The 26,828-nt window shown below is 48.2% G+C and overlaps 7 protein-coding genes and 1 non-coding gene across 8 annotated transcripts; 4 read left to right on the top strand and 4 right to left on the bottom strand.

Annotated features, from left to right (window-relative positions):
- Positions 1 to 1,598: 1,598 nt before the first annotated feature.
- Positions 1,599 to 2,984, top strand: NCU08130 (hypothetical protein). Its single transcript, XM_954580.3, has one exon. The coding sequence runs from the start codon at positions 2,040 to 2,042 to the stop codon at positions 2,526 to 2,528; it is 489 nt and encodes a 162-aa protein (XP_959673.1). The 5' UTR covers positions 1,599 to 2,039; the 3' UTR covers positions 2,529 to 2,984.
- Positions 2,790 to 3,555, top strand: NCU14148. Its single transcript, XR_897994.1, has 3 exons — positions 2,790 to 3,093; positions 3,137 to 3,230; positions 3,300 to 3,555. It is a non-coding gene; the product is annotated as a ncrg163 (non-coding RNA).
- Positions 3,556 to 4,658: 1,103 nt separating this feature from the next.
- NCU08128 (benzoate 4-monooxygenase cytochrome P450) lies at positions 4,659 to 6,994 on the bottom strand (the record flags this gene model as incomplete). Its single annotated transcript, XM_954578.3, has 5 exons — positions 4,659 to 5,115; positions 5,205 to 5,371; positions 5,453 to 5,767; positions 5,875 to 6,822; positions 6,917 to 6,994. 5 exons carry the CDS (start codon positions 6,992 to 6,994, stop codon positions 4,950 to 4,952), a joined length of 1,674 nt encoding a protein of 557 aa, XP_959671.3. The 3' UTR covers positions 4,659 to 4,949.
- Positions 6,995 to 8,487: 1,493 nt separating this feature from the next.
- gh76-3 (glycosylhydrolase family 76-3) lies at positions 8,488 to 11,313 on the bottom strand. The gene is made up of 3 exons (XM_954577.3): positions 10,255 to 11,313; positions 9,681 to 10,182; positions 8,488 to 9,620 (listed from the first exon to the last, which is right to left on the bottom strand). Exons 1-3 carry the CDS (start codon positions 10,364 to 10,366, stop codon positions 8,798 to 8,800), a joined length of 1,437 nt encoding a protein of 478 aa, XP_959670.1. The 5' UTR covers positions 10,367 to 11,313; the 3' UTR covers positions 8,488 to 8,797.
- A 1,438-nt stretch (positions 11,314 to 12,751) lies between these two features.
- On the top strand, positions 12,752 to 15,066 carry NCU08126 (D-lactate dehydrogenase). The gene has a single exon (XM_954576.2). It carries the CDS (start codon positions 12,937 to 12,939, stop codon positions 14,668 to 14,670), a length of 1,734 nt encoding a protein of 577 aa, XP_959669.2. The 5' UTR covers positions 12,752 to 12,936; the 3' UTR covers positions 14,671 to 15,066.
- A 561-nt stretch (positions 15,067 to 15,627) lies between these two features.
- Positions 15,628 to 16,778, bottom strand: NCU08125 (hypothetical protein). The gene is made up of 4 exons (XM_954575.3): positions 16,669 to 16,778; positions 16,211 to 16,586; positions 16,080 to 16,124; positions 15,628 to 15,968 (listed from the first exon to the last, which is right to left on the bottom strand). The coding sequence occupies exons 2-4, from the start codon at positions 16,462 to 16,464 to the stop codon at positions 15,764 to 15,766; spliced, it is 504 nt and encodes a 167-aa protein (XP_959668.3). The 5' UTR covers positions 16,465 to 16,586; positions 16,669 to 16,778; the 3' UTR covers positions 15,628 to 15,763.
- A 3,332-nt stretch (positions 16,779 to 20,110) lies between these two features.
- NCU08124 (3-ketosteroid-delta-1-dehydrogenase) lies at positions 20,111 to 22,534 on the top strand. The gene has a single exon (XM_954574.3). It carries the CDS (start codon positions 20,658 to 20,660, stop codon positions 22,455 to 22,457), a length of 1,800 nt encoding a protein of 599 aa, XP_959667.2. The 5' UTR covers positions 20,111 to 20,657; the 3' UTR covers positions 22,458 to 22,534.
- Positions 22,535 to 22,605: 71 nt separating this feature from the next.
- Positions 22,606 to 25,704, bottom strand: NCU08123 (hypothetical protein). Its single transcript, XM_954573.2, has 2 exons — positions 24,827 to 25,704; positions 22,606 to 24,622 (listed from the first exon to the last, which is right to left on the bottom strand). Exons 1-2 carry the CDS (start codon positions 24,965 to 24,967, stop codon positions 23,213 to 23,215), a joined length of 1,551 nt encoding a protein of 516 aa, XP_959666.2. The 5' UTR covers positions 24,968 to 25,704; the 3' UTR covers positions 22,606 to 23,212.
- Between the last annotated feature and the right edge of the window lie 1,124 nt (positions 25,705 to 26,828).

Genomic DNA, 26,828 nt, shown 5'->3' with positions numbered 1-26,828 from the left:
GCGCGCGCGTTAACTCGCCGTTTGTTTTGCCCGTCCAGACCCCCCGCGACGATCGCAGTGTTTGTCGGATACATACTTGAGTTTTGCCAACTTGGCTGCTGCCGATAGGTATGGTACTTGGGTGATACTCGAAGAAACTTACTGGGAACAAGGAGGAGTACAGTCTAGTGGTTTCAAGCAAAGACATGGAATGAAAGACAAGAAGACGAATAAAGGACGTCAAAAGGAAGAAAAAGATCAAAGGAATACGACTCTGAGAAGAACGTATTAAAGGGAAATATTGAAGACAAAGAAAATATAGAATAAAGAAGAAGAAATTCAAGACGACCTGCCAGTGGTTCCGATCGCTTTTTTGTCACTCTGACCTTTGTCTCTTTAGCTCATGATCATTGCTTTTGACCGGCTGGTTTGACCCATTGCTGATGGTGTCTACACTACTGATGGGAGGTTGGAGGTAATGTACCTAGTTGGCATTGAAGACTGGAGAGAGAATAAGTAATGCCATGTCCGCGCTATCGCTTGACCTTGTCACGTGCTGAAGCTGATGCGGCGTTTCTTGGTGTCGTTGTCCAAATTTCGCTGCGTAAATGACTACTTCCATTGGCCTCATCTACATAAGATAGAAGCGAGATCTTTTCTTACATAGTAGATGATCTTCGTCGATGGCACTCTAAGTAATTCGGTTTATGATATTTTCTTTGTAGTAGGGAGTGATATTGCCTTCCTACCACCTTCTCCCCGCTCCCGTGGGATCATGTGACCATGGCCTGGAGACACCGTAGTCTAGCAGGCCGAGTGAAAGAGCAAGTCAGAGTTCCTTGTACATCGAAATGGAAGGCACAACTTCCTTTTCCTCTTACATGTGCTCATCTTTAGGTGCCCGATGCGTTAACGAGACCCAATATAGGTGAGACTGCCCTGTTAGCCGTCTCGTCAGACCGCTCCAGGGGGGGATTGATTATACTGCCCGACGCAGACGACAGGCAGTTGGTCAGAGAATTTATTTGCCCATGGCTTCAATTGCACGTTTCATGTGCATTCAGTGATGTGATACATACACACAAGAAAAACAAACTGGAGAGACAGAGAGAAGACGAGACCACAGCATCTAGCAAGGGGCGGCTTATCATGGAATTGTAGTGTACATAAGACGATTCTAGGTTTTGGGGTCCGTCCGGAGCCAGAGACCGGCTCCACATTTCCCACGATCCCCTGATTGTGGAGTAGTTTACATATGTACTTGCTGTGATTGGAACGTTCGAGCCCTGGGGCCGCTGCCTGCATTCTGCGGATACGTCATGGGAAACATCATGGGACGATCCTCCTTGAGGGGCTCTCGGGAGGGGATGAGAATGGGCATAGGCAACTAACTTAGACGAAGGGGGAACCGAACTGTAGTGGTGTAGGTACACCCACCGTTCGCCAAAGCGGAGGGCGCCTTTGGCTTTTGGCTTTCTTGGAGATAAATGCCCTGGTTGTCTAAAGCCTACGACTTGCACTCCAAAAGAGACCCGGTCAGTTTTGAACAGAATTCAAGCTGTTGTAGGCATAGGTATTTGATTGAAGATTGAAGATGCAACTCCAGGTCAACATTTGAAGCTTTTGTTGATGATGAATGCCCCAAAACGGTAATGCGCATCCAAGTGGTGTAATGTACCCTTAATTCTGTCACTCCCCTTGACAGGCTACGTACAAGTCGCTGCAGCTGCCTCCTCTTCTTGACACTGTCACCGCTCCTGCATCCCGATTAGAGTGATCTCGCCAACAAGGGAAGGAACGATCGTTTGTTAGGTTCCCGTCGGGTAGGTACGCACACCCACGGCACCGCCCAAGGTCACCTGGTCGCTGTCACACTGCATCGCATATTGTTTAATATATCTCTGTCCTTCCAAACAAAACCTCTCCTCCAACACATTTTACCATCTATCCACAAATCAATCGCATCAAGTCACTGAAAGAACGGTCAGCTCGATTACCAAGTCTCACAATCCCATCGCACATCAACACATCCCCCCAACAAACGAACACCAAGAATCACAATGACTGGCGCTACCTCGAACCCCCAGGTCTGCCCTGTCGTTGGCACCACAAACTCGACTCTCCCTCCCAGCCACCCGGACATCGATCTCTCCCAGCCCGGCCAAACATGCCCGGTCGTGGGGGCCTCAACCGATCACCACCACAACCTCCACAAGCACCCTCAAGTGTCCCAGCCCGAGGGTCTCAAGCGCTTGGACGACGCCTCGGCCTGCCCCGCACTCAACAGCCGCATCGTCAACGAGCCCAAGTCCAAGGAGATGGACGATGAGGTCTGCCCCGTGGTCGGCACAGCGACGACGGTTCTGTCCCCCGATCATCCCAACATTGAGGGCGCGCCGGAGGATGCCGAGTGCCCTGTCACCAAGGCCAAGGTCGCACATCACAAGGGCAAGGTCCACGAACACCCGGATTTGCAGAGCGCCAGCGAGGGCGCCGTCTGCCCGGTTGCGGGGAAGTACAAGAGTGAGATGGCTGGTATTGGTGCTTAGATTGTGGGTAGTGAAAGAAACAAACGGTTACACGGCGCTATGCTAGGAGACCGAGACTGAAGGATAACAATGTAATTGAATATTGGTATCGGATCAATTAGTGCGTTCACAAGTTGCCTGGCAATGGTATTCCGTGATGGTGTCTTTTGTGAGCCTCGTGCACCCAAACCCCTTGAGCTGTGAATGAGCGAGCCCTCCACGAGAGTCGGCAGGTCTGGAAAAGGAAGTTAACCACTGCAAGGAGACAACACAATTGAAGCTAGAACTTGCAACTGGGTACAATGGCCATCACTGTCACACCTCAACTAAACGGATTGATTGTTGGAAAATGAATTTCTCCTCGTCAACTGAACTTTCGAAGGCGGATGGCACGAGTTCGGAGACACGCACAGTTCTAGCCATGCAAAAAGAGAGGAATGTTTTCTGGGACACAATACACAATTATGTTCTTTTTTCCTCGTCCTCTGCCAGTCCAGTCCATACACTATAACCCCGTGGAACCTAGGGCTATGGGAGAGCAGCTGAATGTCCAAAAGAAATGCCAGCTCCAAGTGATGTTCCTCAGGTTGGTCATCCCCACACATGGAAGGACGAAAACTTGCGTTTAGCACCTGCACCATGGAGCAGGATCACCACCCGGCCAAACACAGCCTAAACTCAAGGGTTAGCTGCAAAAGAGCTACGTACTTGGGTATGCAAAGGGTGAGAAGTTTCACTTACAAGCTCTTCCGCATTGTGCAGACAGTACCCACTGACGACCATTGCAAACAGCAACACTATTGAAGTCGTCGGTGCAGTCGTAACCTGATCCACTGCACGACTGTCCAAGGAAGACGGTTCCCTGGACTGAAGCGACCAAAGTGGCCATGGCCGAAACGAGATGGAGAAGTTGCATACTGAATGGAGGGCCTGAAAAGGGAGTCGACTAGAGGTAGTGTTGGAGGAAGGTCTTGAGGGAGGAAGGCTAATGGATCAGGCAAGGGAGAAAGAAGTTGTTGGCAAGTTGCAGGAATGAGGGCGCTTTATATACTTCTTGATGGCTTCATCCGTCATGGAATTGGCAGGCTGGTTGCCCTTCTCTTCCAGAATTGACGGCTTCGCGGCATCTGAAGACAAGGCTTCATCATCATTCGGTCTGCCTTTGCTGATCACCCCCCTCCTCTCTGCTAATACGAGTTTATTAGTAAACCTGTAAGCATGAGGTTGCATAGAGGAAATTGGCGTAGTAGAGAAGGATTGTGGTATAACCGGTCGGACTCCGCATTCAGGAATCATGATGCATCCTGAGGCTACTTGATTGCTCTCGTTTGTGAAGAACAAAACACCCTGTTACCCGAGGCTACATGTGTACTGCGGCCGAATTTACCAACAGCTCGATACGCTAAGTGGCAGCTGGATACGTTAGAACTAGTAGATGTCAAGAGCTCTAGTTGATGATTTCAATTGGTTTCTCGTTCACCAACTTCTCACAACTTGTGTAACTCAGAATCTCGCCGTAAACGTAGTAACACAAGCGAATATCTTCGTCCTGCTGGATGAGAACAAAGGACGGATGATCTGACCGTAGGTCTGTGGCAAAGATAGGTAGATAGGTAGGCCCAGTGGACCAATGTTGCGTCTTACGTACGCCCAAGAGAACATTGAAGGAAGGAATGCAACCCGAAAGTATCGTACGAGCCAAACTCTCTTACATGGATGTTATGTCAATCGCAGACTGGAAACCGCAACGCCGAGCTATGTCGGTTTAGATAGTGTAGTAGGGAAGTGACGACGTGCATTGATGAATCTGTAGTTTACAGCCTATAGTATGACTGCCCAATCATATGCTTGCAACTTTTGCCATGGTCATGACAACATCAGAGAATCGAGACTTGAGGAAGGAGCAATGTGTGGGGAAATGATTACCATTATTGGCGGGCTTAATATGGACACTGCAGTGAGAAGAGAAAACCTGGGTGGGGTACATATGACTTCCACTCACACCTTCCAGAATGCTTACAAACCCTTGGACACCAGCGCTGCGTGCATGGTCGGACCTGTTACTCTCTTCGAGTCTCTGGTCCTAAGTAGTCTTTGACATGAAGAAAACTGTCACGATACTCGACAGAGAGTAGCGGTCTAAGGAAGATGGTAGGGGAACATGATATTAGCATCGACGACAAAGACGGTGTCCGGGCCGTTGGAAGTCGCTTGGTGACTACCTCTAGACGCCACGAGGACAAATCTATAACCGATACAATATTACAGATACAAGTCTTGACTGCTACCACCGATATCCCCTTCGTTTCATCCTCAGGGTTAGGTACCAATGATGTGGACTCTCTTGATCCCTTTCATCCAGACCACTTCTTCCCATCCCCTAGCGTATACCTACGTTTGATGGAGAAAACATGAGTGAAACTATCACTGACTGTCTCCAGGCTATACACCGTTCCTCTCGATCGGGGTCAAATAGACCGGAAGCGGGTGTTTGTCCCACAGAGTATAGATATGTTGATCCAGCCAGTCCTTTTCAGGGTTTGCGAGCTTCATATCAAAGTTGTAAACGACTTTGGTAAGGATGAGCCTCATCTCCGCGATGGCGAGGCTGTGATAGAGGAGGGTGATTCGTCAGCCAACGGACAAAGAGGAAGAAAAATAAGGTGCCAAAACAGCAAAGGAGAAGTCTTAGCTCACCTCCGACCAATACAATTCCTTGGTCCAACACTAAAAGGTTGTACCGCGTCCAACCTGTCGTTGGCAAACCGGGGATCTTGCATCCACCGCTCAGGATGGAACTCGAAGGGTTCGACGAAATGCTGCTCATTGTGGCTTGTTGCCCAGTGCCATACAGCAACAACGGTCTTTGTCGATAGAAAGCAAGTGTTTGGTCAGTCTATGGCCGCCATAACATCACGCTTTTCTTGAAGGAGGTTGAAACTTACACCTTCTGGAACGAATGTGCCCGCAACCTTGGCACCGCCCTTGGGAACCACTCGGGGCATACCGATAGGGACAGGAGGATAGAGGCGCATGGCCTCGTTCAAGCAGGCCAGCATGTACTCGAGGTTGCCCACGGACGAAAGGGTGATTTCTTCCTCCGATTTGAAGGTCGAGCGAACTTCCTCAGTCAGCTTCTTCATTGCCTCGGGATCCCTCAGCAGCATATATGTTGCTCCAGCCAAGAGTGTTGCAGTCGTTTCCGAACCGGCGACGATCAACAGACTTGCATTGGCCGCGAGTGCGTCCATGTCTATGCCCTAGAGGTTGTTAAAAGCCCACTTGTCAGCATCCAGCATTATCACCATATTTTCGGACTTCAGCTAAGTAGCCATCAGCAAAGAAAAAGGGGGGAACATGAACTCACCCACTCCTCTCTCTTCTGCAACAACCCCTCCAAGAAGTCCGGCCTCTCCTTCGTCAGCTTCACCCTCCTCTGCAGCTTATCCATCGTCCTTTTCCGATGAAACCGTCTGGCATTGCCGCTCAATTTCCGAACAAGCGGACACACCCAGTCCTCCAGCCCCAAAAGCCTCAGGGCGAACATGACACAGCCGAACCGCACACTCTTCCCCACCGCGTCCACCCACGGATCGTACTCGGCCTTCTCCAAACACCCAAACGGCTCGCCAAAGGCCAGGTCGCCAATGATGTCAAAGGTAGTCCAGTTATACCAGCTTACCATGTCAAGCGGTACACGTTCATCCTGTTCCTCTTCTTTTTGGTTCATGTTCTCCGTTTGCTTCGTGTTCGTGTTCTTCATGTTTATGACCGCCGTCGTTTCCTTTTCCTCCTCCTCCTCCTCCGCCACTCCTTCGTTCTGCTTCACCACGTCCTCCCTCTTCCCAGAAGAAGAACGACAATTGCCCCTCAGCCCCCTAATCAACGCACTCACATACCCCCCAATAATCCCCTCCTGCGCCCTCATGCTCCGATCACTGAACCCATGCGCCATCAACTTCCTCAGCGTCCCGTGCGCCTCTTTTGTTTCACTCAGCAGACTCGGCGGGCTCCCTTTGATTCGGTAAAAGAGATTGAGCTTGGCAAACTCTTCTTCGCCGTGGGGCCGATGGCCGTAGATGTCCTTCCAGGCCTGAGGGTCGGCAAAAGAAAGAGCATTGGGCGAGATGCGCACCACGGGCCCGTACCGCGCGTGGAAGTCGAGGATGGAGCACGGGAGCGTGCCGGTGATTTGGCGGTACAAATAGGGGAGGATGGAGGCGCGGTGGAAAAAGGGGCCCGGGTGGCGGGCGAGGGGGTGCAGGGTGAGGTTGTAGATGGCGGAGAGGAGGATGGAGGATACGAGGATGGAGGTCTGGAAGAAGATGTTAATAATTGTTGTATGTCAAGGGCAGGAGTAGGTAGAGGTAGGTAAGGTAGGTAAGGTAGGTAGGTAGGTAGGTACTTACGCCAATGAGGAAAATCCCTATCAAACTGGTAGGACTGGGTAGAGGTATCCCCAGTGGGAGGAGGTGTGAGAGATTCATCATCATCATCATCATCTCTTCTGTGAACTACCTACGGCTGGTTGCTTTGTTGAGTAGGTAGGTAGAACGCGGCAACCAGAACAGAGGTGTTGTTGGCTGGAGAAGAAGATGCCCGATGACTGAACTGACTGACTGACTGACCGGTGGTAGGTCGGTAGTCCAATACTTTCAAGTCTGGTGGTCCTGATGTAGGTAGGTAGCCATGCCCAAAGATATAGGTACCTATTTATACCGAGCAAGTTCAAGTTCAACCAACCCCCTCCCCTGAGTGATATACAACTTCGAGCATCATTGTATAGCAGCACGGAGATTTCGACACAGTCCAGTCCCAATCGGACACTTTTTTCTTCTTCTTGACTTGTTCCTGGTTCATGTCTCAAGAACTCTGAAGGAAGAAAACAGAACAGAACAGAACAGAACAAAACAGAAAGAAACACCCCCAGCCCCGATTTCTTTCCAAGACCCTGAGACAGACTATTACCAACCAACGAACCCATTACCCGGACGGCTGGCTGTGCACCAGTGATTCACTCTGCTGTCCTTCTGTCTCTGTTCGCTACATGTATGTGGGCTCTGTCTCTGTTTTTGTGAGGAAGCGTGGCCTATGTGATGTACAGTACAGTACAGTCCGAGCAACAAACAGTACGTAGGTGTGTTTGAGCCGTCCGTCACGAACTCGGTCGGTCCAGTCATCGGCCAGTGAAGTTGCCATGCCAGGCCATGGGTTGGTTTGTTGTACCCGATCGTGCCAGGCGTCTTCCGCTGTGGGACCTTTCTGTTTGGCTACACACTACACTACAGTACATACATGAATCGATCGGAGATTTTTGTCGAAAACCCCTTGCACTAGTGTAGTCAGTCTAGATACAGTCGATGTCAATGTTACCTTGGTACACTAGAGCCATCTTTCTTCCGGATGGAATTCCCGCTCGTCCTATCCAGCCAGCCAGGGTATGTAGTGTACCTACCTAGCTAGTATCAAGAAATTCCAACTCTAAGACACTGAAACATCCTCTAAAAACACTTGTCAGCTCGGGAATGGGATCAGCCGATTTGGTCGCGAGCTGTGCTGTGTGCAGCAGTAGTAAGGTTAAAGTACCTAAGTACGCTAAGTAAATCCAAATGTTTGACTTCTTACATGCGTGGTGGGTGGTGGTGGTGTTGGTGGCCGTTGTTGATCAAAGTAGCGTGGTGATCGACGGCGTGGGCTCCGCTTTTGCCATGAGACCCAAACAACACAGTTCGTTGGGTTCCAGTTCGCTTGGGGGCCTGGAGCTTAGGCAATGTAGGAGGCGGTCAAGCTGAGGTGATGATCATTAGCACGTGCCCTCCTAGTATCGAACGGAGGTAGCGAAACAAACAAAAGAAAACATGAACGGGGAAGATTTGTTAGTCGATTATCTCGATATCCGAGGAGAAGCAAGATACCTCTATGGATGGAAGTTGGGGCAGGCAGCACCTCCTTGGTTACCTTCCATGCGATAAAAAGAGATGTTGGTTGTCCCGGAGCGACCTCTTCTTTCCTTGGCCTTCGAATTCGGCGATATCATTGGGGATTGGAAGAGCCGTTGCTCTTCAGTCATCCTCATCTCAAACTGTGACAGCATAGTGCGAGAAATATGGTGGTATCAAAACGTGCTACATATACAAGAAGAAGAAGAAGAAGCCCCCCTGTACATAACGCCGGCCCATTATTTACCCGGTCTCATACCAAAAGAACCCAAAGATGTGAGTATACAGAATCATGAGCATATCTGCACATACATCCCCTTCTCCAAACTCTCATTCATGGAAATCATCAGCTCAATCCCCCAAATTCATAAAAATCCAAATCGCAATACCTCCCGCTATCAGCAATATCGTGCACATAGCCGCCCCAGCCTTATCCGCCGTAGTAATCGGCTTTGCTGGCTCGGTAGCATGCCTACTTCCCGTTCCCGCGTTTGGATCTCCCTTGCTGGTACCACCCGTCGTGTTCGTCACCGGCGGGTCGGCTTCATCAATAAGGAGACTCGACACAGCCGCGAGAACATCCATAGCCTCTCCCGCACCGGTAGTCTTGTCCACGGCGGGATCGACAAAGACACCCCCGGACCAGTAGAAGCCGCACACTCGCCCTGTGGCTCCGCCCGTACATTGCTTCGCTGCCGCTTCAGCTGAGGTTTTGAGGACAGGGAGGATGGTGTCCCGCGTGAAGGGCGCGATCTGCGTCACCATTGCCATCCAGCGGTGCACGTACCCCTTGAAGCTCACCATGTCGGGCGTGCAGGCGCCCTGGCGGCCCTCGCAGGCGAGTTCGAAGGCGATGCCTTTGGGGAAAAAATCGCGAAAAAGACCTTCGGTGAGTTTCTCGATGCGGGTTTTCCACATGTCTTGCGTGGCGGCGTCACCTTCCGTGTAGTTGTACATGAAGGCGGCGCCCTGGACGAGTATGGCGGCGCTGTAGCTGAACTGCGCCTTGTTGATGTCCGTGCAGTTATGCTCGACGTGCCCGCCATCGTAGACTTTCCAAGAGTCGTGGTCGATATAGTTGACGTCGTAGATCCATTGGAATTGTTTGGTGGCCCAGGTGGCGTAGGTGTCGTTGCGGGTGTAGCGGGCGAGACGGGCGCCCATGTTGAAGAAGCTAAGGGGTTTGGTTAGCTAACTAGGCAGATCGGAACTTGGTTCTGATATGTATACTTACATGGCGTTGGCAATGGTATTCTTGTAGTCGTAGCCGTTGTTTGTAGGAGGAATCTGCCATCGCAAACCACCGTTACAAGTATCGTCGTGGCGGTCGGGCGCGGCTTGGGTGGCCCAGACGGCCTGAGCAAGGGCAAGCCACTGGGGCTGGTCAGCGGGCGGGTTGGGGAACTTGTTTTCGGCGGCAAGCATGGCGGTCATGCCCCAGAATCCTTGGTCGTCGTTGCCAAGCGAGGCCGTGAAGTTCAAGGGTTGAAAGTCGCGATTATCGCCGACTTGGTGAAGAATACCCTGGGTGATGACATCGTTGTAGGTGGTGTCGCCGGTCAAGTGCCAGTAATCAATCATGGTGCCCATCAGGGCGCCGCCTTCCCACCAGTAGTAGTCGCCTTTTCCATCGGAGGGCGGACCGGGCAGGATACCTGGGATTTGGCCCGACTGGTTGCCGTTGTAGAATTTCATCAAGTCGAAGGCTAGCGTTTTTGCGGAGGCACGGATGTTATCTGCAAGGCAGTGTTAGCTGCGTCTGCAATACACACACACTACAGGCTGAAGTGCTCAAGTGGCTGCTGTACCTGTGGTATCGATAGCGTAGCCTTGGGCATTTGCTGCCGGCAGCAAACAAGCTGCGGCGGCGAAGAGAGCTGTGAGCCATGTCGCCCCTCTTGGCGATGATGTTGTCCTCATGATGTATGGTATGGTGTTTTCGGTTGAGTGGCCGGCCCGCCGCTCAGCTCGATATCTGATGTTGCCAAGACCTTTCGAGGAATAGCATGCGCTTAGTGACTCTAGATGATGCGAAAGATAGACAGAGAGCGATCAAATGCCAAGTCCAGGAGATTGTAAGAAAGAAAGAAAGAAAGGGCGCGACGCTTCAACGAATGATTGGCAGTATGAGACCGAGGTGATGGGGTCCAGAGCCACACTGCCTCGCCCTGAACAGTGGACACAACAAAGAAGGATGCGCTACAGCGGGAATAAAAAAGTTGAAGTGAAGAAAAGGACTGGATAAGAAAATCTGGAGACGGTTTCAGACATGGAAGTCGGGAGAGTGGGGACCACAGACGATGACGCGGAAGTCAGGAAGGCCTGACCTTGTCCTTGGGGAAACTATGGTAGAACCTTGGTAGTTTCCATTCCACGCGACTAGACAGGTACTGTACTGTAGCTGAAGCCGGCGAGGGAGCGGGAGTGGGCAGTGCAATTTGTGCGTGTGACGAGTCGTGTGTGGGATGGTGGGCGGGCACTCAATCTCCAGCTCGACCCCCCTCCTCCTCAATCGAGAGCGCTCAATGTGCGTGCCCGGGCGGCCCCTGATGGAGGGTGGCTTGTCGAACCTGAACATCCCGTCTCGTTCCCGGCATCAATGGCATTACCTACCTACCTACCGCGCTGCTGTGGTGAAATCCATTCAGGTACGCGATTAAGTTGGATCGGCAGTCGCGCATGGGGCTTTCACTTGCCGGCTAGTAACGTGTTGTGGATTTCAGCCGATCGCCTAGTGTACCTCTAGGTAGTGTACTGTCTGTCTGGAGATAATGCCCGAAGAGAGACCTGTGTCGAAGCATCACCGGCATCTCTTGATGTTGCGGAGATGAGACTGTGTGATGTGTTGCAGAAGAGAAGTCGAGGGCCCGTCGTCTCAACTGCCCGACCTCTTTCAATTTCAATCATCGGCCATGCATGACATCGATGCGCACCACCCTGCCCGGTCGGTGCTGCTGTAACACCGGGCAAGTTCCCTTGTAGCGCTAGGCCCTATGTTACATGCAATACCGTATTTTGAAAGTTACGTATCACCAATCGATGGGCCAAGCGACTGTGTACCACTGTACACAACAGGTAACGAACCTCGACAGGAAATATTGATACGACAGATCGTCACCCAAGTCCGGGGGATGAAACCGATGGGGTCTGGCAATCCCATCTGAATTCTGCGTGGGACGTTGAGGGTCGGTTAGTTCTGGACTGGAACTAGGTCAGAATGGCGGATGACATTTTTTTTTCTTTCCCTCAAGGGAGGCGATGTGCTACTTACCTTAGGTATTTGACAACTCGAAAGCTCGAGCGGGGGCAATGCGATGTTGACAGAGTGGGTTGCCATATTAAGGACACCCGCACGGCCGCACGGGCATAGGGCAGCTGCGAGGTACAAGCGCCGTACGTAACGTCCAGGCACCTCATGCACCCTGCAAATCCAAGAACCTCCAAGTAGTGTAGTGTAGTGTGCGCGCAGTCCGTTTCATGACATTCACATACTATCAATAGCAGCTTTTTATCCTTCAGGTAAGCATAGGTATGGAGTCCTTGGCTACCTAACCCTATTCAAGAATATCAAGAATATACTGGACACTTTCAGCGGGTTTGACCGATATGTACGTAGCACGGTACCTCTACTATGTATGTTCGTTACGCTTGAGCGCTGTACTTTACCTATGCAGCCATGTAACGATGTTACATACTACGTAGGGCATGTACCCCACAAAAACCCCCTCAGCTTTCACATCAAACGATCATCTTGGACTCCCGCCATCAATATCGAAGGAGCGAGCCACTGGTGCACCAGAAACGGAAGGAACAAGTTTGTCTTCCCCAGGCGTGACCAATGGAACCCTGAATTGACAATCTCCCCTGGTCATCAATTTTCCAATCTGGACGAATGATTGAAACCCGGACTCTCAACTTGCTTCTTGCAACTGTCGTCTTCCCGTCGATACTCGACTTCCATCCGTCCTCAGTTCGCTTGTCCCCCTACCGGCAGAAGTACTCACTTCGAGACGAGACTGCATCTCTCTCTCGTGATGGTGACAATCCTCGTTTCCTCGAGTCCAGTGTCAGAGTGAAACTGTTTTGGACCTTCAAAGGGGCTTTGCTGAGACATATCATGATCACCATGAGGGCGACATGGCCACCAACCATTTGAGCATGTCCTAGCAGTAGCATGTACTATGCCCTGCAGAAGGTAATAACAAGCCTTCTTGGCGCTGTAGGCGAAACAACCCCGGATTCCGATTCCCGCCCTAGGCGTCCTCCATGTGGAACCGCCGACGACGCTAACACGGTTCCGCTTCCCCCGCCCAGACATGCCAGGCCGAGTCTCGGCGCCGCTCTCCCAAGCCGCCCGCCCGAGGGCTTCTCTATGCCTTCCTTCCGCTTCCGCAGTCCGAGAGACCACCTCTCCATTTCACGCACCGGGTCAGGCTTGCTACAGTCCGGAGTAAACTCCGCTCCCAGGCTACTGTCGCATCACCCCAAAGATGGCGACACGCCGAGTGCTTGGCTTTCCGGGAGCACGGCTCACTCTCACTCATCAATCCCGACCCCTTACTTCCCCGGTACACCGACAATATCGGCCCACCTTTTCTCCCCAGGCATATCAGTCGACACGATGGGCATCACAACGATCCAAGAATATCCCCCAAAGGACTGGGCGGATCTTGTCCACTATGCTAGGCCTGTCCAGACAAAGCTGGATCATCCTTGCGTTATCGGCGATAATCATTATGGATGTTTCGAAAACTGTCTTGAAGGACTCGAAGAAGGAAGAGCATTCACTGGCAAAGCCGACCTACGCAAGCCGCAAAGAGATGCTTGACGCTGCGAACGAGATTGCTCAGATACTAGGACAAGACGCCGTCACCTCCGATGCCCATGTTCTCGAACACCACGGCCATTCGGACTGGTCGACGTCCAACTCACCTGGGCGTGCCGTTGCCGTAGTTTACCCACGCACCACTGACCACGTATCTGCTATCGCTCAGATATGCAATGCTCGTAATCTCCCCATGGTTCCCTTTGGCGCAGGTTCCAGTGTCGAGGGCAACTTCTCCCAGCCCTATTCCGGCATCTGCATCGACTTCACCTACATGGATAGAGTCATCGCCTTCCACCCAGAAGACATGGATGTCGTCGTTCAACCTGGCGTTAACTGGGTTGACCTCAATAATCAGATCGCCCATACAGGGCTCTTCGTACCTTTGGATCCCTCGCCCACTGCCACAGTTGGTGGAATGGTCTCAACCAATTGTTCCGGCACCAACGCCATGCGCTACGGAACTATGAAAGACTGGGTGCTCAATCTGACTGTCGTTCTCCCGGATGGCCGCGTTATCAAGACACGTCGGCGTCCTCGTAAGACCTCGGCTGGCTATAACCTGACTTCTCTGTTTGTCGGCGCCGAAGGTACTCTGGGAATAGTAACCGAGGTCACCCTGAAGCTCGCTCCCATCCCAAAAGAAACCAGCGTCGCCGTTGTTGCTTTCCCCACCATCCACTCTGCCGCAGCAGCAGCTTCCAAGCTGATTCGCTCCGGGATCCAGCTCGCTGCTTTGGAGCTCATGGACGACGAGCAGATGAAATTGCTCAATGCGCACGGAAGCGACGCAGTTCGTAAGCGTGTATGGGACGAGAAACCTACCTTGTTCCTCAAGTTCAGCGGGACTACCAAGGACGCCATCAAGAGCGATGTGTCCCGCGTAGGCGACATCCTCAAACCCTTGACAGACAGCAAGTTCCACTTTGCAAAGACGAAACAGGATGAGCTGGACCTCTGGTCCGCGCGCAAGGAAGCCCTTTTTACCATGGTAAACACTCGGCCCAAGGGCACCGAGATTTGGTCAACAGACGTGGCCGTACCCATATCACGGCTGGCGGAAAGCATCGAAATCTCGAAGCGGGAATGCGGATCTCTAGGCTTGTTTGCGAGCGTGGTTGGTCATGTAGGAGATGGAAACTTTCACGTCTCCATGATGTACGACCCAACAAATGCGCAGCAGAAGCAGGCTGTCGCCAAATGCGTCAAAAACATGATGACCCGGGCGCTAGAGATGGAGGGTACTGTAAGCGGGGAGCATGCGATTGGTATTGGGAAGAAGGAGTGCTTGGTGGACGAACTCGGAGAGGAGACGATTGGGCTCATGAGGCAGCTCAAGGCTTCGGTTGATCCCAAATGGGTCATGAACCCGGGAAAGGTGTTTGACTGGATGGGGTAACAAAGCGGTCAACCCAGGGTGGTTAGAATCTTTTATTCAGAGGTCGAAGGTGGACTGGAAGAGAAACGAGTCATCGCTTAAACTCTTCTGGCTCGGCTCGACGCATAAATCTCGACACTTCAGCCTTGGATGGTATTTAGGGTGTGTCCGGTACAGCAGTAAATGGCCCAGTAAATGTAATCCGTATATCAGGGAGAGCTGGGGTCCGTGTAAGGTACTTCGATAAAAATGGGTTGATTCCTCACGAAAGTCACTCACCCGGTGTATTCTCTAACAATTTCTTAAGATTTTCCAGGCTCTCGTTGGACCAGTAAATAGCTTGGCGGCCATATTACTCCACTATCTTGGATGCGTAGCATATGGTTGGTTCAAAAAAAGCCTTGGCGGGCCAGATTTACCGAAGATTGTTTCCGGACCTTTGGAGGTGTGGAAATGCCTTTTCGTAAATGCACTGACTATCTTTTCAACGTTTGTACTTCCACAACCTGCCAAGATGTTTACTGGTGGCATTTACTGCTGTATCGGACACACCCTTACTCCGTCTTATATGGAGGTATAATGGGGGTTTATTCGCAGCTGGGGATGCCAAGCCGCTACCATCCAACTCAACAGGTGACAAGTGGTATGGCGGAGGCTGAGGAAAAACACCACAAGTTGGATGACAGTTTGTAAGACTTGACGTGATCGCGCAGAAATGTCTCGATCCAATAGCTTTGGGGCAGCCGCTCCTCCAGTCGACGGCGAAGCGACCCGAGTAGAGCGGACTTGCCCAGCACCACCTTCCAGCTCCATCCTGGAGCTGCGAAGGCGCGTTGAAACGGCATGATTGGAAGAAGATGTACGCTTTGCATTTGAGCTCGATAAGTAGTAATGGGCGCTGGGATTAGGGCGGTAGAATAATATTATCAGCTTCTCGACTTAATGTGCCCAGATAGTCATGTAAGGAAAACAGGAGGGCATATGTCGACATTTGTCCACAACAGGCGTTTGATCGAGACAGGTAAATCATATGCTAAACCATGTGCAATCCTCGTGTTCAACGCTCGTTACTTAAAGACCCAACCAAACATATTCCCGATTACCGCTTTCCGTATTACCCCATAGTCCTTCCAGTCTCTACCACTTTAGAACAGCCTTTGGTAGGTTTGCGGTCCAGTTCAGTCAACAGCAGTTCCACTGCTTGTCTGGGAGTTAACAATCCCAACTCCATAACCTGCGGATTATCAAATCTCGGATCGCCCGTAACCGCCCTCTCCGTGCTAGCCTTTCGCGTGTTGCTCGATGAAGAACGGAATGAACTGTTTTTTTCTACAAGTCAGCGTCAACCTCTTGTTTTCTCAAACTCATCATCACCACCACCACCGCCATCCCAAACCCCCAAACAACAAGCAGAACTCACCTCCTTGGGCAAACTGTCCCCCTCACAACTTCCCACATACTCCTTCCAAAACCTACTACTCAACAACAGTAATGTCCCGACTGTCAGCCGCGTAGGGTGGCGGAGGGGTTTTTCCCCGCATAGGGGTAGTCGTTTCGGTACCTTTGGGAAAGTAGGCTTGGACTACGCCCACGATGTAGTGAATGATGACGCTCAGGCAGATATCCGCCGGCCATGTCAGTACGAAGAGAGGTCCAAGGAAAACCGCCATCAATGTAATCTAGCTGCTTCGTACACGCGAACTGGCTTGGTGGAAAACTGAAAAATCTCCGTTCCATGTCTGCCAGATGCTTTCGCAACGAAACCAGAAACGTGCAACGCCGCACATGTAATAGATTACACCGATCGCAATCCATTGAGTTTCCAAATGCAGTTTGTTCGGTGGACACAATGTGAAAGATGGAGGCGATGCGGTTGGGACAGCGTTCGTGGGATCATCCATGGTACCGAAATAAGTCGTCAGAAGACTTTCGCAAGACTGTTTACTATTATGTCAGAAAGAAGTTTGAGAGGCGGGAAAGCGGAGAACAGAATACGTAGTGAGCGATAGAGATACTTACGAAGAATAATGAGATGAATTCTTTATAAACGAATGGACTCAGAGCGAGTGTTTGGGGTGGTAGAATTGTACTGGAGTGGGAGAAGAATTGAAAGGGAGCGATCTAGCGGTTTAAGTAGGTATGCTTTCATCCTTGAAACCACGTCGTCCTTCCTGTACGAGCAAAGTTCACTTCTGCAAGCATTGTGCTTCCTGCACGAGCAAAGAGTTCACTTCTACAAGTATAGGTAAGCAGGTTCGGAGGTCCGAGATCACGGTTGCCGAATTTAATGTCCTCCGTCGGCCAGGAGAATAACGTGCTTTCAAGTTCCTTGTTGGGGATCAGGGATTGGCAGTTGGTTATTGCCTTGTTAGTACATTGACATGGAAGGTGGTAATGTAGCAGGTAAGTGAAGTCTACTTGGTCGCTGCACTTTTGTTACCTGATACATCATACCTCTACCTATCTCCCATTCACCGATGTCGTCACACGTCTCATGTCCTTTGGAAGGCGGAAGTAGACGTTCAATATAACGACAACAACAACAACAAGTCCCATTCACCAACGCCAAGTGGAAACCTTAACCGGTCGAGGCAAACTGCTCCACTTTCTGCCCTACCGCAAGGCCCTGGAAGCCGCGAGTTGAGTAGGGTGGAACCTTCCATCCCTTTAACGGTGAAAATGTGTCATTTTAGCGCCGCAGGGGTATAGAGCCAATCGGTTATTTCCCTTCCTTAGCGGGTGACATTTCTACCCATACAGATACCTCGATTTTACCAGCTTTTACAGCACTTTTGTCATTACACTCAATGTAGAGTGCTAGCGGGTAGGGAAAATATCGAAATCAACCAATATATTTTGACTTAAATAAAGCTATCGCTGAATACAGTTAACATATATAGGCTTACCAATAACGCTCTCGCTTACAAATCTTAATATTATATATCTAGCACCCCAAGTACGTATAAATCTATTATTAAGAAGGGGAGCTATTAGTACGAAACGCTATTAATTATCTAAACCGGATAGAAGAGTATATTATACAAGTACCTCGCTTTAAGAACTTTACTCTTTTATAACGTTTTAGTATAAATTCCCTAGTAATTAATATTAAGGATTTATTTATTAAAACGCAGTATATAGTGGCGAATTTACTGTAAAAGGCCTAAATTTTATTAATTAACTAACTTTAAAAGTCTATATATATATTCTATTACTTCCAATTAAAGGAAGTACTAAATAGCTTCTCTCTCTAATTAAGAAAGAGGTTAGCTGCAATAACTTCTATATAATAGTAATATATTATTAGTATAGTATTTAATAACAAATCTAATATAAGTAATATATTTAAATAAAAATTAATAAATAATACTATAAATAAACTACGGTAGTAATAATAGCTATACGTATTATATACGTATAACTAATCACCTACATCTACCCTATTTATAAAGCTATTATATACCTATATAATTAGTAGTATCCAAACTATTTTATAACCTTCATCGCTAAAGTAGTTTCTTATAGCGCTCTTATACGTAGGACGGCGGCGGTAAATATACTTACGTATCTTATTACCGATATATTATATAAATAAAAAGTTTATTATTTAGCGATCTTTTATATAGAAATATATTACTCCGGTTTTCTAATCTATATTTAGTAGGGGTTACTTACCCTTTTTAAAACTAGGAACCGGTATATTTAATACCGCCCGATATAGCGCCCTAAATAGTACCTTCTCTTTCTTATTATCGATTTTTCGAAACTTAGCGAACTATAGTATTATACAATTAGAACGTATTATACTAATAATTATAATATTTTTAGTATAAAGGTAATACGTAAGAATAAAAGTAATAAAGAAGTTATTAATAAATATATAATAAACCGACTAGTAAAGTAAGTAGGGTAATTTAATTACTAGTTCTATTACTATTAATTAAGTCGGTATTAATTCGCTTTATTAATATTTAATTAATTAATTATTAAATAAATTTTAGTAGGGGATACTATATATATTTATTTAAATTAATAACGCTAACTATATTATTATACTACCTCTAATCGAAGAAGTAGCTGCCGGCCGCAATAATCCAAACTTTAATACCCCGCAGTACTAATTTATTAGGGATATAAACCGTTACTATACTTCTATTGGTATACTTTACTATCTTTTTATTAACGGTAATATATTATAGCGGAGTCTGTAATTTAAAATAAACTCTCTAAATATATTTATTAAAGCCGTATACTCTATCCTAGAGAATAAGATCGTTTTAAGTAGGATCCTACATACAAAAGCGCCTTAAAAGTATTTCGAACCGAAAAAAAGGCATCTAATTATGGACTAGGTAATTCGGGCGCCCCTCTTTCTCCTACTAGTATAATAGGAAATTTACTTCTATATAGAAGCTAATATATAGTAAAATAGTAAATAGTATATATAGCTCCGTAGTATAAGTAGGTACTTAGCGTATTTTATAAGAATAAAGGTTATTCTCGCCCAGTAATAAGATTTTACGAAGGTTAATCTATCGAACCTACTACTCTATTATACAAGGAGGGAAGTATTATTAGAATACTAATAATATAGTAATAATAGCGGAGGGGTAAATAATTTAATATATAAATATACCGCTATTACCCCGGACTATATTGAAGGGGAAATATTAAATATTAATAAAGTCAACCCGAAGGTTTATAGGTTTGTAATTGATAGTAATAATTAGATTATCGGGTATATTATCGGGGAGCTCGCCTATTAGCCAGTAAATATATTACAAGTCTTAATTATTAGGCTAAGGGAAATTCGGAAGCTCGTTACCCGGCGGCTTAGGGTATCCTTCATTATAGTTATTATTATTGTAGTTATTATTAAAATTAGGTATAAAATTACCCTTATCGTTATTAATATTTAACTCTAATTTATTAAGGAGAGGGAGGATACGTAAGGGCAATCGATTTATAGGGTTAATACCTACTAGAAGGTAGGCTAGTATTAGCTAGGCTAGGCGGACTAATACTAATTAAACGGCCGCTTTACTTCTATTAGGAAATAAATTTAAAATTATTGAAAGATCTATTTTCAAACCCTTTAATACTATAGTTAAAGATTTAATAATAATTGCGTTCAATAATATAATTTGGTAAGTCTATTGTATTGCCTTAACATACAATGTAGAATCGTTGATTTTACTAGCAAAAATAACACTTTTGATATTGCCGATCGCGTATATGGACTGGGTGGCTGGTATTGCTTAGCTGCGTCAAAAAGGTCACTTTGTACTGCTGGTATAGTGTGGGGCGCGCTAAAATGACATATTTTCACCGTTAAAGGGATGTCTTATCGATAGGGCGTGTGGGTCCCAAACCACCCCAAACATAAGTGGGTCAGTGCCGGTGTAAGTCGGCGCGGGCTTCCGAACCGTGGGCAGCACTACACAAGGCCATTCACATGAGACCGGGTTTTTCTTTTGGTTGCGGAAGGTGAAGTTTTGGGAAGAGAATGGCAAAGGCGCGGTCAATTCAGTTGACTCGGACAGTCGAAAATCACAAGCCTGAATCCTTCCACTTCCCCTCTCCTTCAAACGAACGAGGCCAAGCTATAAAGCCCTTGTGCGGGGAAGTACTTCGAATGCACGTCGCGCGCCAACGGTCTTTGAACCGAGGCAACTGAGAGGCTCCCCGTGACCATCAACATGAGAGCCCATCATCATCGCTGACAGGTTGATAGTTTTCTATCAGTGTCAGCGTCAGCAGTTGATCCATATCTTCTCTTCGGCATCCAACTGCAGGGAGACGTTGTTGTTAAACCACCAAGAACACAGTGAACGCAGCAAATCAACAATCTACAAACTCCCATCGCGGTTCATCTTCGGACTTCGAGCATCACCTCTTTCGACCTCAATCCCAATAACCATATCCACCTTCCCTCCCTCCCACTCACTCTCACCAACCGCATCCACCTTCCCTCCAAAAACGACCTCCCAAACCTCTCAATCGCCATCATGTCCTCCCCACACCCACGCCCACACTCAACCTCCACCTCCTCCCCTCCTCCACATCCCCTCCCCACCCCCACCCCCACCAAACAATCCCCCATCATCATAATCGGCACCGGCCTCTCCGGCCTCGTCGCCGCCTTTGAGCTCTCGCTCGCCAACCTCCCCTGCCTACTTCTCGACCAAGAACCCCGCTCCTCCTTAGGCGGCCAAGCCTTCTGGTCCTTGGGCGGTTTGTTCATGGTCGACTCCTCCTTCCAGCGCCGCATGGGCATCCGCGACTCGCGCGCCTTGGCCCTGCGCGACTGGTTATCCTCTGCGCAATTCGACAAGCTCGAAAAAGAAGATTACTGGCCCCGCCGATGGGCCGAGGCCTTTGTCGATTTCGCGACGGACGAGATGGAGGAGTATGTGAAAGCGAGGGGACTGGGATTCTTGGTGAATGTTGGGTGGGCGGAGCGTGGAGATGGAAGGGGAGCGGGGGGACATGGGAATAGTGTCCCGAGGTTTCATGTAAGTTGGGGGACGGGGCCGGAGGTCGTGAGGGTTTTTAAGGAGCCGGTGGAGAAGAAGGAAAGGGAGGGAGTGGTGGAGATGAGGTTTAGGCATTGTGTCGATGAGATTGTGGTTGATGAGGGCACGGGGCGGGCGGTTGGGGTGAAGGGGAGGGTTTTGGAAGAGGATGAGAAGGGGTTGGCGAGGGGGGTGAGCAGTTCGAGGGTGGCGACGGGGGAGTTTGAGATTCGTGGTGCGGCGGTGATCATTGCTAGTGGAGGGATCGGAGGGAATCTGGAGAAGGTCAAGAAGAATTGGCCGATTGATCGGCTGGGACCCAAAGTGCCGGCGACCATGGTCATGGGTGTGCCGGCGCATGTGGACGGGCGGATGATTGATATCGCGGAGGGCGTGGGCGCGAGCGTGATCAACAAGGACAGGATGTGGCATTACACCGAGGGACTCAAAAACTGGGATCCCATCTGGCCAGGGCACGGGATTCGAGTGCTGCCGGCGCCGTCTTCGCTCTGGCTGGACGCTACGGGCAAGAGACTGCCTCCGTTCCTGTTCCCGGGCTGCGACACGCTGGGCACCCTCAAGCACATCTGCAGCACGGGCTATGACTACTCGTGGTTCATTTGCAACCGCACCATCGCAGCGCGGGAGTTTGCGCTTTCGGGATCGGAGCAGAACCCGGACCTCACCAGCAAGAGCATCGTGCAGACGCTGTGGCAGCGCGTCTTCAGCTCCAACGGCACCGTTCCTGTGCAGAACTTCATCAAGCATGGCGAGGACTTCGTCGTGAAAGACAACCTCGAGGACCTGGTGGCCGGGATGAACGAGCTCATGGAAAAGACGGGCGGTGTCCGTCTCGATTACGCCGCGATCAAGGAGGAAGTCGAGGCGCGAGACAGCCAGTTCGACAACCCGTACTCCAAGGACGCGCAGGCGATGCTCATCAGCAGCACAAGGAATTACTGGCCGGATCGGAGAAGCCGTGTGGCGCCGCCGCACAAGCTGTTGGATAAAAAGCACGGCCCGCTGATTGCGGTCCGGATGAATCTGCTTACGAGGAAGACGCTGGGTGGTATCGAGACGAACTTGAGCAGTAATGTCATGCGGACGGATGGCACTCCTTTCCCGGGCTTGTACGCGGTTGGAGAAGCAGCAGGATTTGGGGGTGGAGGTGTCCATGGCTATAACTCTCTCGAGGGAACATTCTTGGGGGGATGTATCTTCTCTGGCAGAGCGGCTGGTCGGGCTATCGTTGACGAGGTTCTGGGAACAACTGGCTTGCAAGCGAAGCTTTAAATGGGATCTTAGGGGATCGCGGTATTAAGAGTTAATTCACAAAGCATTGGAAAAGTCACTTCAATTGAAAGTTTGGCATGGTTTCACGTCAAGATGAACTTGGCACAATAAGGAAAGAAGCAAATTTTTTTCAATTTTTTTTGTTTTTGGTTTTAGGAAAGGCCTTCAAAGAATATTCGAACGGAGCGAACAGAATAACAAAGCGATATGAAAATAACCGGCATTCCGAAAGTCAACTTTCGCCTCACAACAATATTATGCCCTCCAACTTGACTTTTATCCTTCTCGTATCCTACTTTACAGTACTGCCACTAACCAATTTTGCCCGTTTTCCAACTGCGCGTACTTGTCATTCTCGTCCTTCATAGTTCCTACTCATCCGCATTCCGTCATCTCTCCTTGCCTCCCTGGCCTCTCTCGCTGAAAAGGCTGCAACAGCTTATAGCCTTCGAATATCTCTCCCTCCTTTTGGTTGGTAACTTCTTTTTTTTGTGGTTGTTTTCTTTTTTTTTTGTTTGATCAAAATGGATAACGGCTGCGTGATCGTGGTAGAGGGAATGGGAAGAGCGTAAGTGATGGGAGAAAACCAAGGTGATTGTGAAAAAGTAGGTGCAATTCATAACAGTTTTGGGGTGAGCTCGAGGACATCAACCTTAGCGACAGGTTGTGTATGTTGACTGCAATCGTGGGGTCTGTTGACGAAGCATCTTGAGAAGTCCGGCTCGACTGTGGAAGGAAACAAGCTTGAGATCTCTCTAGTATCCATCCTTGGTGTGGTCAAATTGCCGTCGTTGTTCCCTGGTTGGGTATCTCTGGACCTCCTCCCACGAGACACCGGCATTCATCGAATCCGGGAGTCGTACAAGTTTGAAACGCTTGAACACGCCGTTGTTCTTGTTCGTACCGAGCTTTTGAGCAACGACCTCGTAGAGCCCATCATATCGGATGCCAACTGTAGGGTAGATGGGGCTGCGGCGGGGATCACAAGTGGTTCCTGCATGTCGCAATACCCGCACTGGCGTACCCTCCTTTCGTGCTTTCTCCAAACTTCTTGTCGCGTTGCTGATTTTGGGGTTCAAAGGGTCGGCATTCTCTACACTTTTGTCCGCGCTGTACCAAAGCTCGGTGCCCTTGTCCTCGTTCAGATGCCGGTAAACTGAGGTTGCCGATACAACAATAGAGTAGGTTCCCAGATTAGGGTTGCCGGTAATGCCCGCCTGAGGCGCACCGTGAGCTCCATGAAAGAGAGCAGCCTTCTGATACGGCCACCAAGCACCGGGAGTGTGGTCGTTGTGGCCAAAAACCTTTGCATTGCGTTTCTTGTTGTGGTAGCGAGGATCCAAAAACAAAACAGTTCGACCTTTCTCGGTCGTCTTGCGAGCCAGGCCGTGCATGATGCCCTCGAGGCCCCAGATTGGATGGGAACCGGGGGGGAGTCTAACAACTTCTGTGGGATCGGAAGAGCTGGTGTCATGGCTCTGCTTACCCTTTTTGCTGGATGTCGCAATAGCGGGTCCCAAGTCATCTGTCTCGATTCCTTCTTCTCCGTCATCTGCAAAGTCCTTACCCCATTCTTCAGCGTCATACTGCTCCAGTATTTCTTTGGCCAGTAGCAACAGGTCTGGGGCTACTTTTTTCAAGGGTTCTATATCAGGGCGCAGATAGAACCCGAGCGCCTTATCGAGACTATACTTGTCCTTGAAATCTGGCTTTGGCTCTACGTCATGTTTGAGAAACAGCATGAAGGCGCGCATGTATTTGATGTATCTTTTTACTTCTTTCTCGGAGGGTTCTCTCGTCCGCTTCTCATCTGTCTTTATCATGGTGTAAAGCCTTGCGAGCTGTTTGACTCCCTGCTCAACAGAGTCGGCCCAGACACTAGCTGAGTTTTCATCTGCGGGGGTAGCATCAACCGTTGGCTGAGTCATTTCGATGTCCTGGTTGGTATCATTATCGGTTACCGGGGAAGGAAGATGTGTCGGAGTGGCGTTTGAAGGTAGGTTTGAAGCCCGGGGAGCTAGAACATGGCCAGAAGCCTCACCGGGAGACTCCATGTCGACTACCGGAACTCGAGTTTGCACTTGCGGTGCTGATGTATTGGTAAGACGGGCACCGACTGCCTCGGACGGCACTTTGAGTTTCGGCGCAGGGCGTATTTTCTGTTTCTGATACGAGTCAGCAAGGACAGGATTGGGTGGATGGTTGGGACATGCATCGAACTTGTAAAAGTATGCGCATTCCTCCAAAAGAATCACGGGGGGGTAAGATGGCGATCGAATGAACAAATCGCACTGATGGGTGGGCAAGCCGGAGTAAAGGGTAATGATTTTGGGAGAAGATGAAGGTAAAGTGATGATGAAGTGACTTACGACTGAAGAATTTTTGGTGCCGGTGCGTCCACGGTTCTTGGATATCATTTTGCCTCTAGACGAGGTAGGTGACAGCAACGAATGCTTCCTTTTGTGCAAGTCGCATCCAAGCTTGTGGTTTTGTTCAGGTTGCTCCTTCATTTTTATTTTTTCGGAAGGGGTTTTATTTGTCGTGGAATGCTGCGTGTTTAAAGTCGCAGGTTGGTTGTAAGTGCAAGAGCGATTAGAGTGCCGCACTGAAGTTGCCGTGCCCGTGGGATGATTCAAGGTCGTCTCGGCAACAGGCAGAACCGCAACGCGTGAACAATCAGTCCTCTTGATGTGATGAATTGATGCGATGGAATAGTATATATCGTCACTCGTCAAGCGACGGATTGCGTATGTTGTTGAGCAATTGGATTTTCAGTGTTATGGATGAATTGTAGGTCTCGAGTGTACTCGTTGTATACCTATATATATAAACTCTTCTGTTTGATGTTCGCGTTCCTACTACCGAGTACGGCACGATGCTATCAAATGGCAGACACCTTTCAAGTCGACAGGAAACGCTCGAGGATTTCACAGTTAAGATGATCGACGTGTTATCTGACCTTTGTGGCAGCTTCTCATGTCTTTGTCATGTAGAAGCAATGCTATACATGTGCATGTGCATCTAACGGTTCTGAATGCAGACGTCAGTCGTGCAAGTGTGAGTGATGATTCTCCAGTACTGATGTATGCAATGTGGTGCGTGGATGAACTTGGATGGGTAGAGAGGAGTGTGCTGCGATGGTTGTGTAACTGGCACGATGAGAGGGGTTTGACAAAAGGTAAGATGCGACGGAAGGTGTAACAAAGGATGCAATCGGGTTTGAAGAATGAGATGAGATGGAAGAAAGAAAAAGGAATGGAATGATGGGAGTAAGATGCGGGATGGGTCGGTAATTTATACCCAGAAAAAGTGGGTAATGTAACGTTGTATTAAATTTCCTTTCTAATTTGTTTAGCTATTAAGTAATGTAACGTTGCATTAAATGCTTTTACTAAAAGGTTAATTAATTTAAAAGTTTTAATTTTGATTATTAATTGATTAAATTAATTAAATTAATTGCATAACTATTATATATTTCTTTATTTAATTGGTTCTTGGAAAAAAATGTTTTTAACAACTAAATAAGCATTAAAATTAATTAATTAATTTAATAAACTTGCTTTGTTTTAGTAATTTAATTAGTTATGTATATAATAAAATATATATTAATTAATTAGTTTTACATAAATTAAATAACTTTAATTAACTTAACTACTTAACTTAATTCAACTTAGTATATATACTTAAGTTTATAAAGAAATTAGTTACTATTGTAGATTTTAAATTTTTTCTAATTGTGGCTTAATCATCCTAATTAATCAAATTTGATATATTAAATTAAGTTAATTTAATTTTCTTAACGTTACTAGTCTATTGGATTAATTTGACTGTGTTAATCAAATTAATTCAATTATCAAATTTAATGATAAACTAAAATAGATTAATCCCATTCGACTTACTATATATATTATTTAATATTATATATATATAATAGATTTACAGAGTTATATTATACCGTACAGGTATAAGCAATTATATATAGATAATATATACTATATATATATACTTAGTATTTTTAGTTGATTTTTAACCATTTTACTCGATTATATATATTAGTAGTTAAAATTCTACTATATAACCCTAACCTTCTTGGAGGGTAGTCTACCAAGCTTACCAAAGCAGCCCAGAAACCTAGTGTAGCCCAGGGAGGCTCAAGGAGCCTCAAAGAGTTCTAGGGTAGAGGAAATCTCTTAGGTAGATAGGGGTCGAAATCAAAAGTGGAGACTTAATCTCGCTTACCCTAGAAGTTTATTACTACCTTCTTCGGCTATTCTTTAACGAATACAAATAGACAGACTATCTCCGGAATCTCCGGAAGCCGAAGAATCCAACGGAACAAGCAGCTTGTCTGTAGAACAACTAGTTAGCTTA

This window comes from Neurospora crassa, linkage group VII, assembly GCF_000182925.2.
Source record: "Neurospora crassa OR74A linkage group VII, whole genome shotgun sequence".
Classification (NCBI taxonomy): domain Eukaryota; kingdom Fungi; phylum Ascomycota; class Sordariomycetes; order Sordariales; family Sordariaceae; genus Neurospora; species Neurospora crassa.
The sequence above is the reverse complement of the archived record's forward strand: the minus strand, read 5'-3'. Positions and strand labels throughout refer to the sequence as shown.

Excerpts from the sequence above, each read along its gene's own strand:
- NCU08124 (XM_954574.3), top strand. The coding sequence starts at position 20,658 with ATGTCCTCCCCACACCCACGCCCACACTCAACCTCCACCTCCTCCCCT.
- NCU08126 (XM_954576.2), top strand. The coding sequence starts at position 12,937 with ATGGCGACACGCCGAGTGCTTGGCTTTCCGGGAGCACGGCTCACTCTC.
- NCU08130 (XM_954580.3), top strand. The coding sequence starts at position 2,040 with ATGACTGGCGCTACCTCGAACCCCCAGGTCTGCCCTGTCGTTGGCACC.
- gh76-3 (XM_954577.3), bottom strand. The coding sequence starts at position 10,366 with ATGAGGACAACATCATCGCCAAGAGGGGCGACATGGCTCACAGCTCTC. Across the intron at positions 10,183-10,254 it reads CTACGCTATCGATACCACAG|ATAACATCCGTGCCTCCGCA; the intron begins GTACAGCAGCCA and ends ACTGCCTTGCAG. Across the intron at positions 9,621-9,680 it reads AATACCATTGCCAACGCCAT|CTTCTTCAACATGGGCGCCC; the intron begins GTAAGTATACAT and ends CAAACCCCTTAG.
- NCU08125 (XM_954575.3), bottom strand. The coding sequence starts at position 16,464 with ATGGATTGCGATCGGTGTAATCTATTACATGTGCGGCGTTGCACGTTT. Across the intron at positions 16,125-16,210 it reads CCAAGCCTACTTTCCCAAAG|TAGGTTTTGGAAGGAGTATG; the intron begins GTACCGAAACGA and ends GTTGTTGAGTAG. Across the intron at positions 15,969-16,079 it reads AGTTGTGAGGGGGACAGTTT|TTCATTCCGTTCTTCATCGA; the intron begins GCCCAAGGAGGT and ends AGAAAAAAACAG.
- NCU08123 (XM_954573.2), bottom strand. The coding sequence starts at position 24,967 with ATGAAGGAGCAACCTGAACAAAACCACAAGCTTGGATGCGACTTGCAC. Across the intron at positions 24,623-24,826 it reads GCACCAAAAATTCTTCAGTC|AAACAGAAAATACGCCCTGC; the intron begins GTAAGTCACTTC and ends GACTCGTATCAG.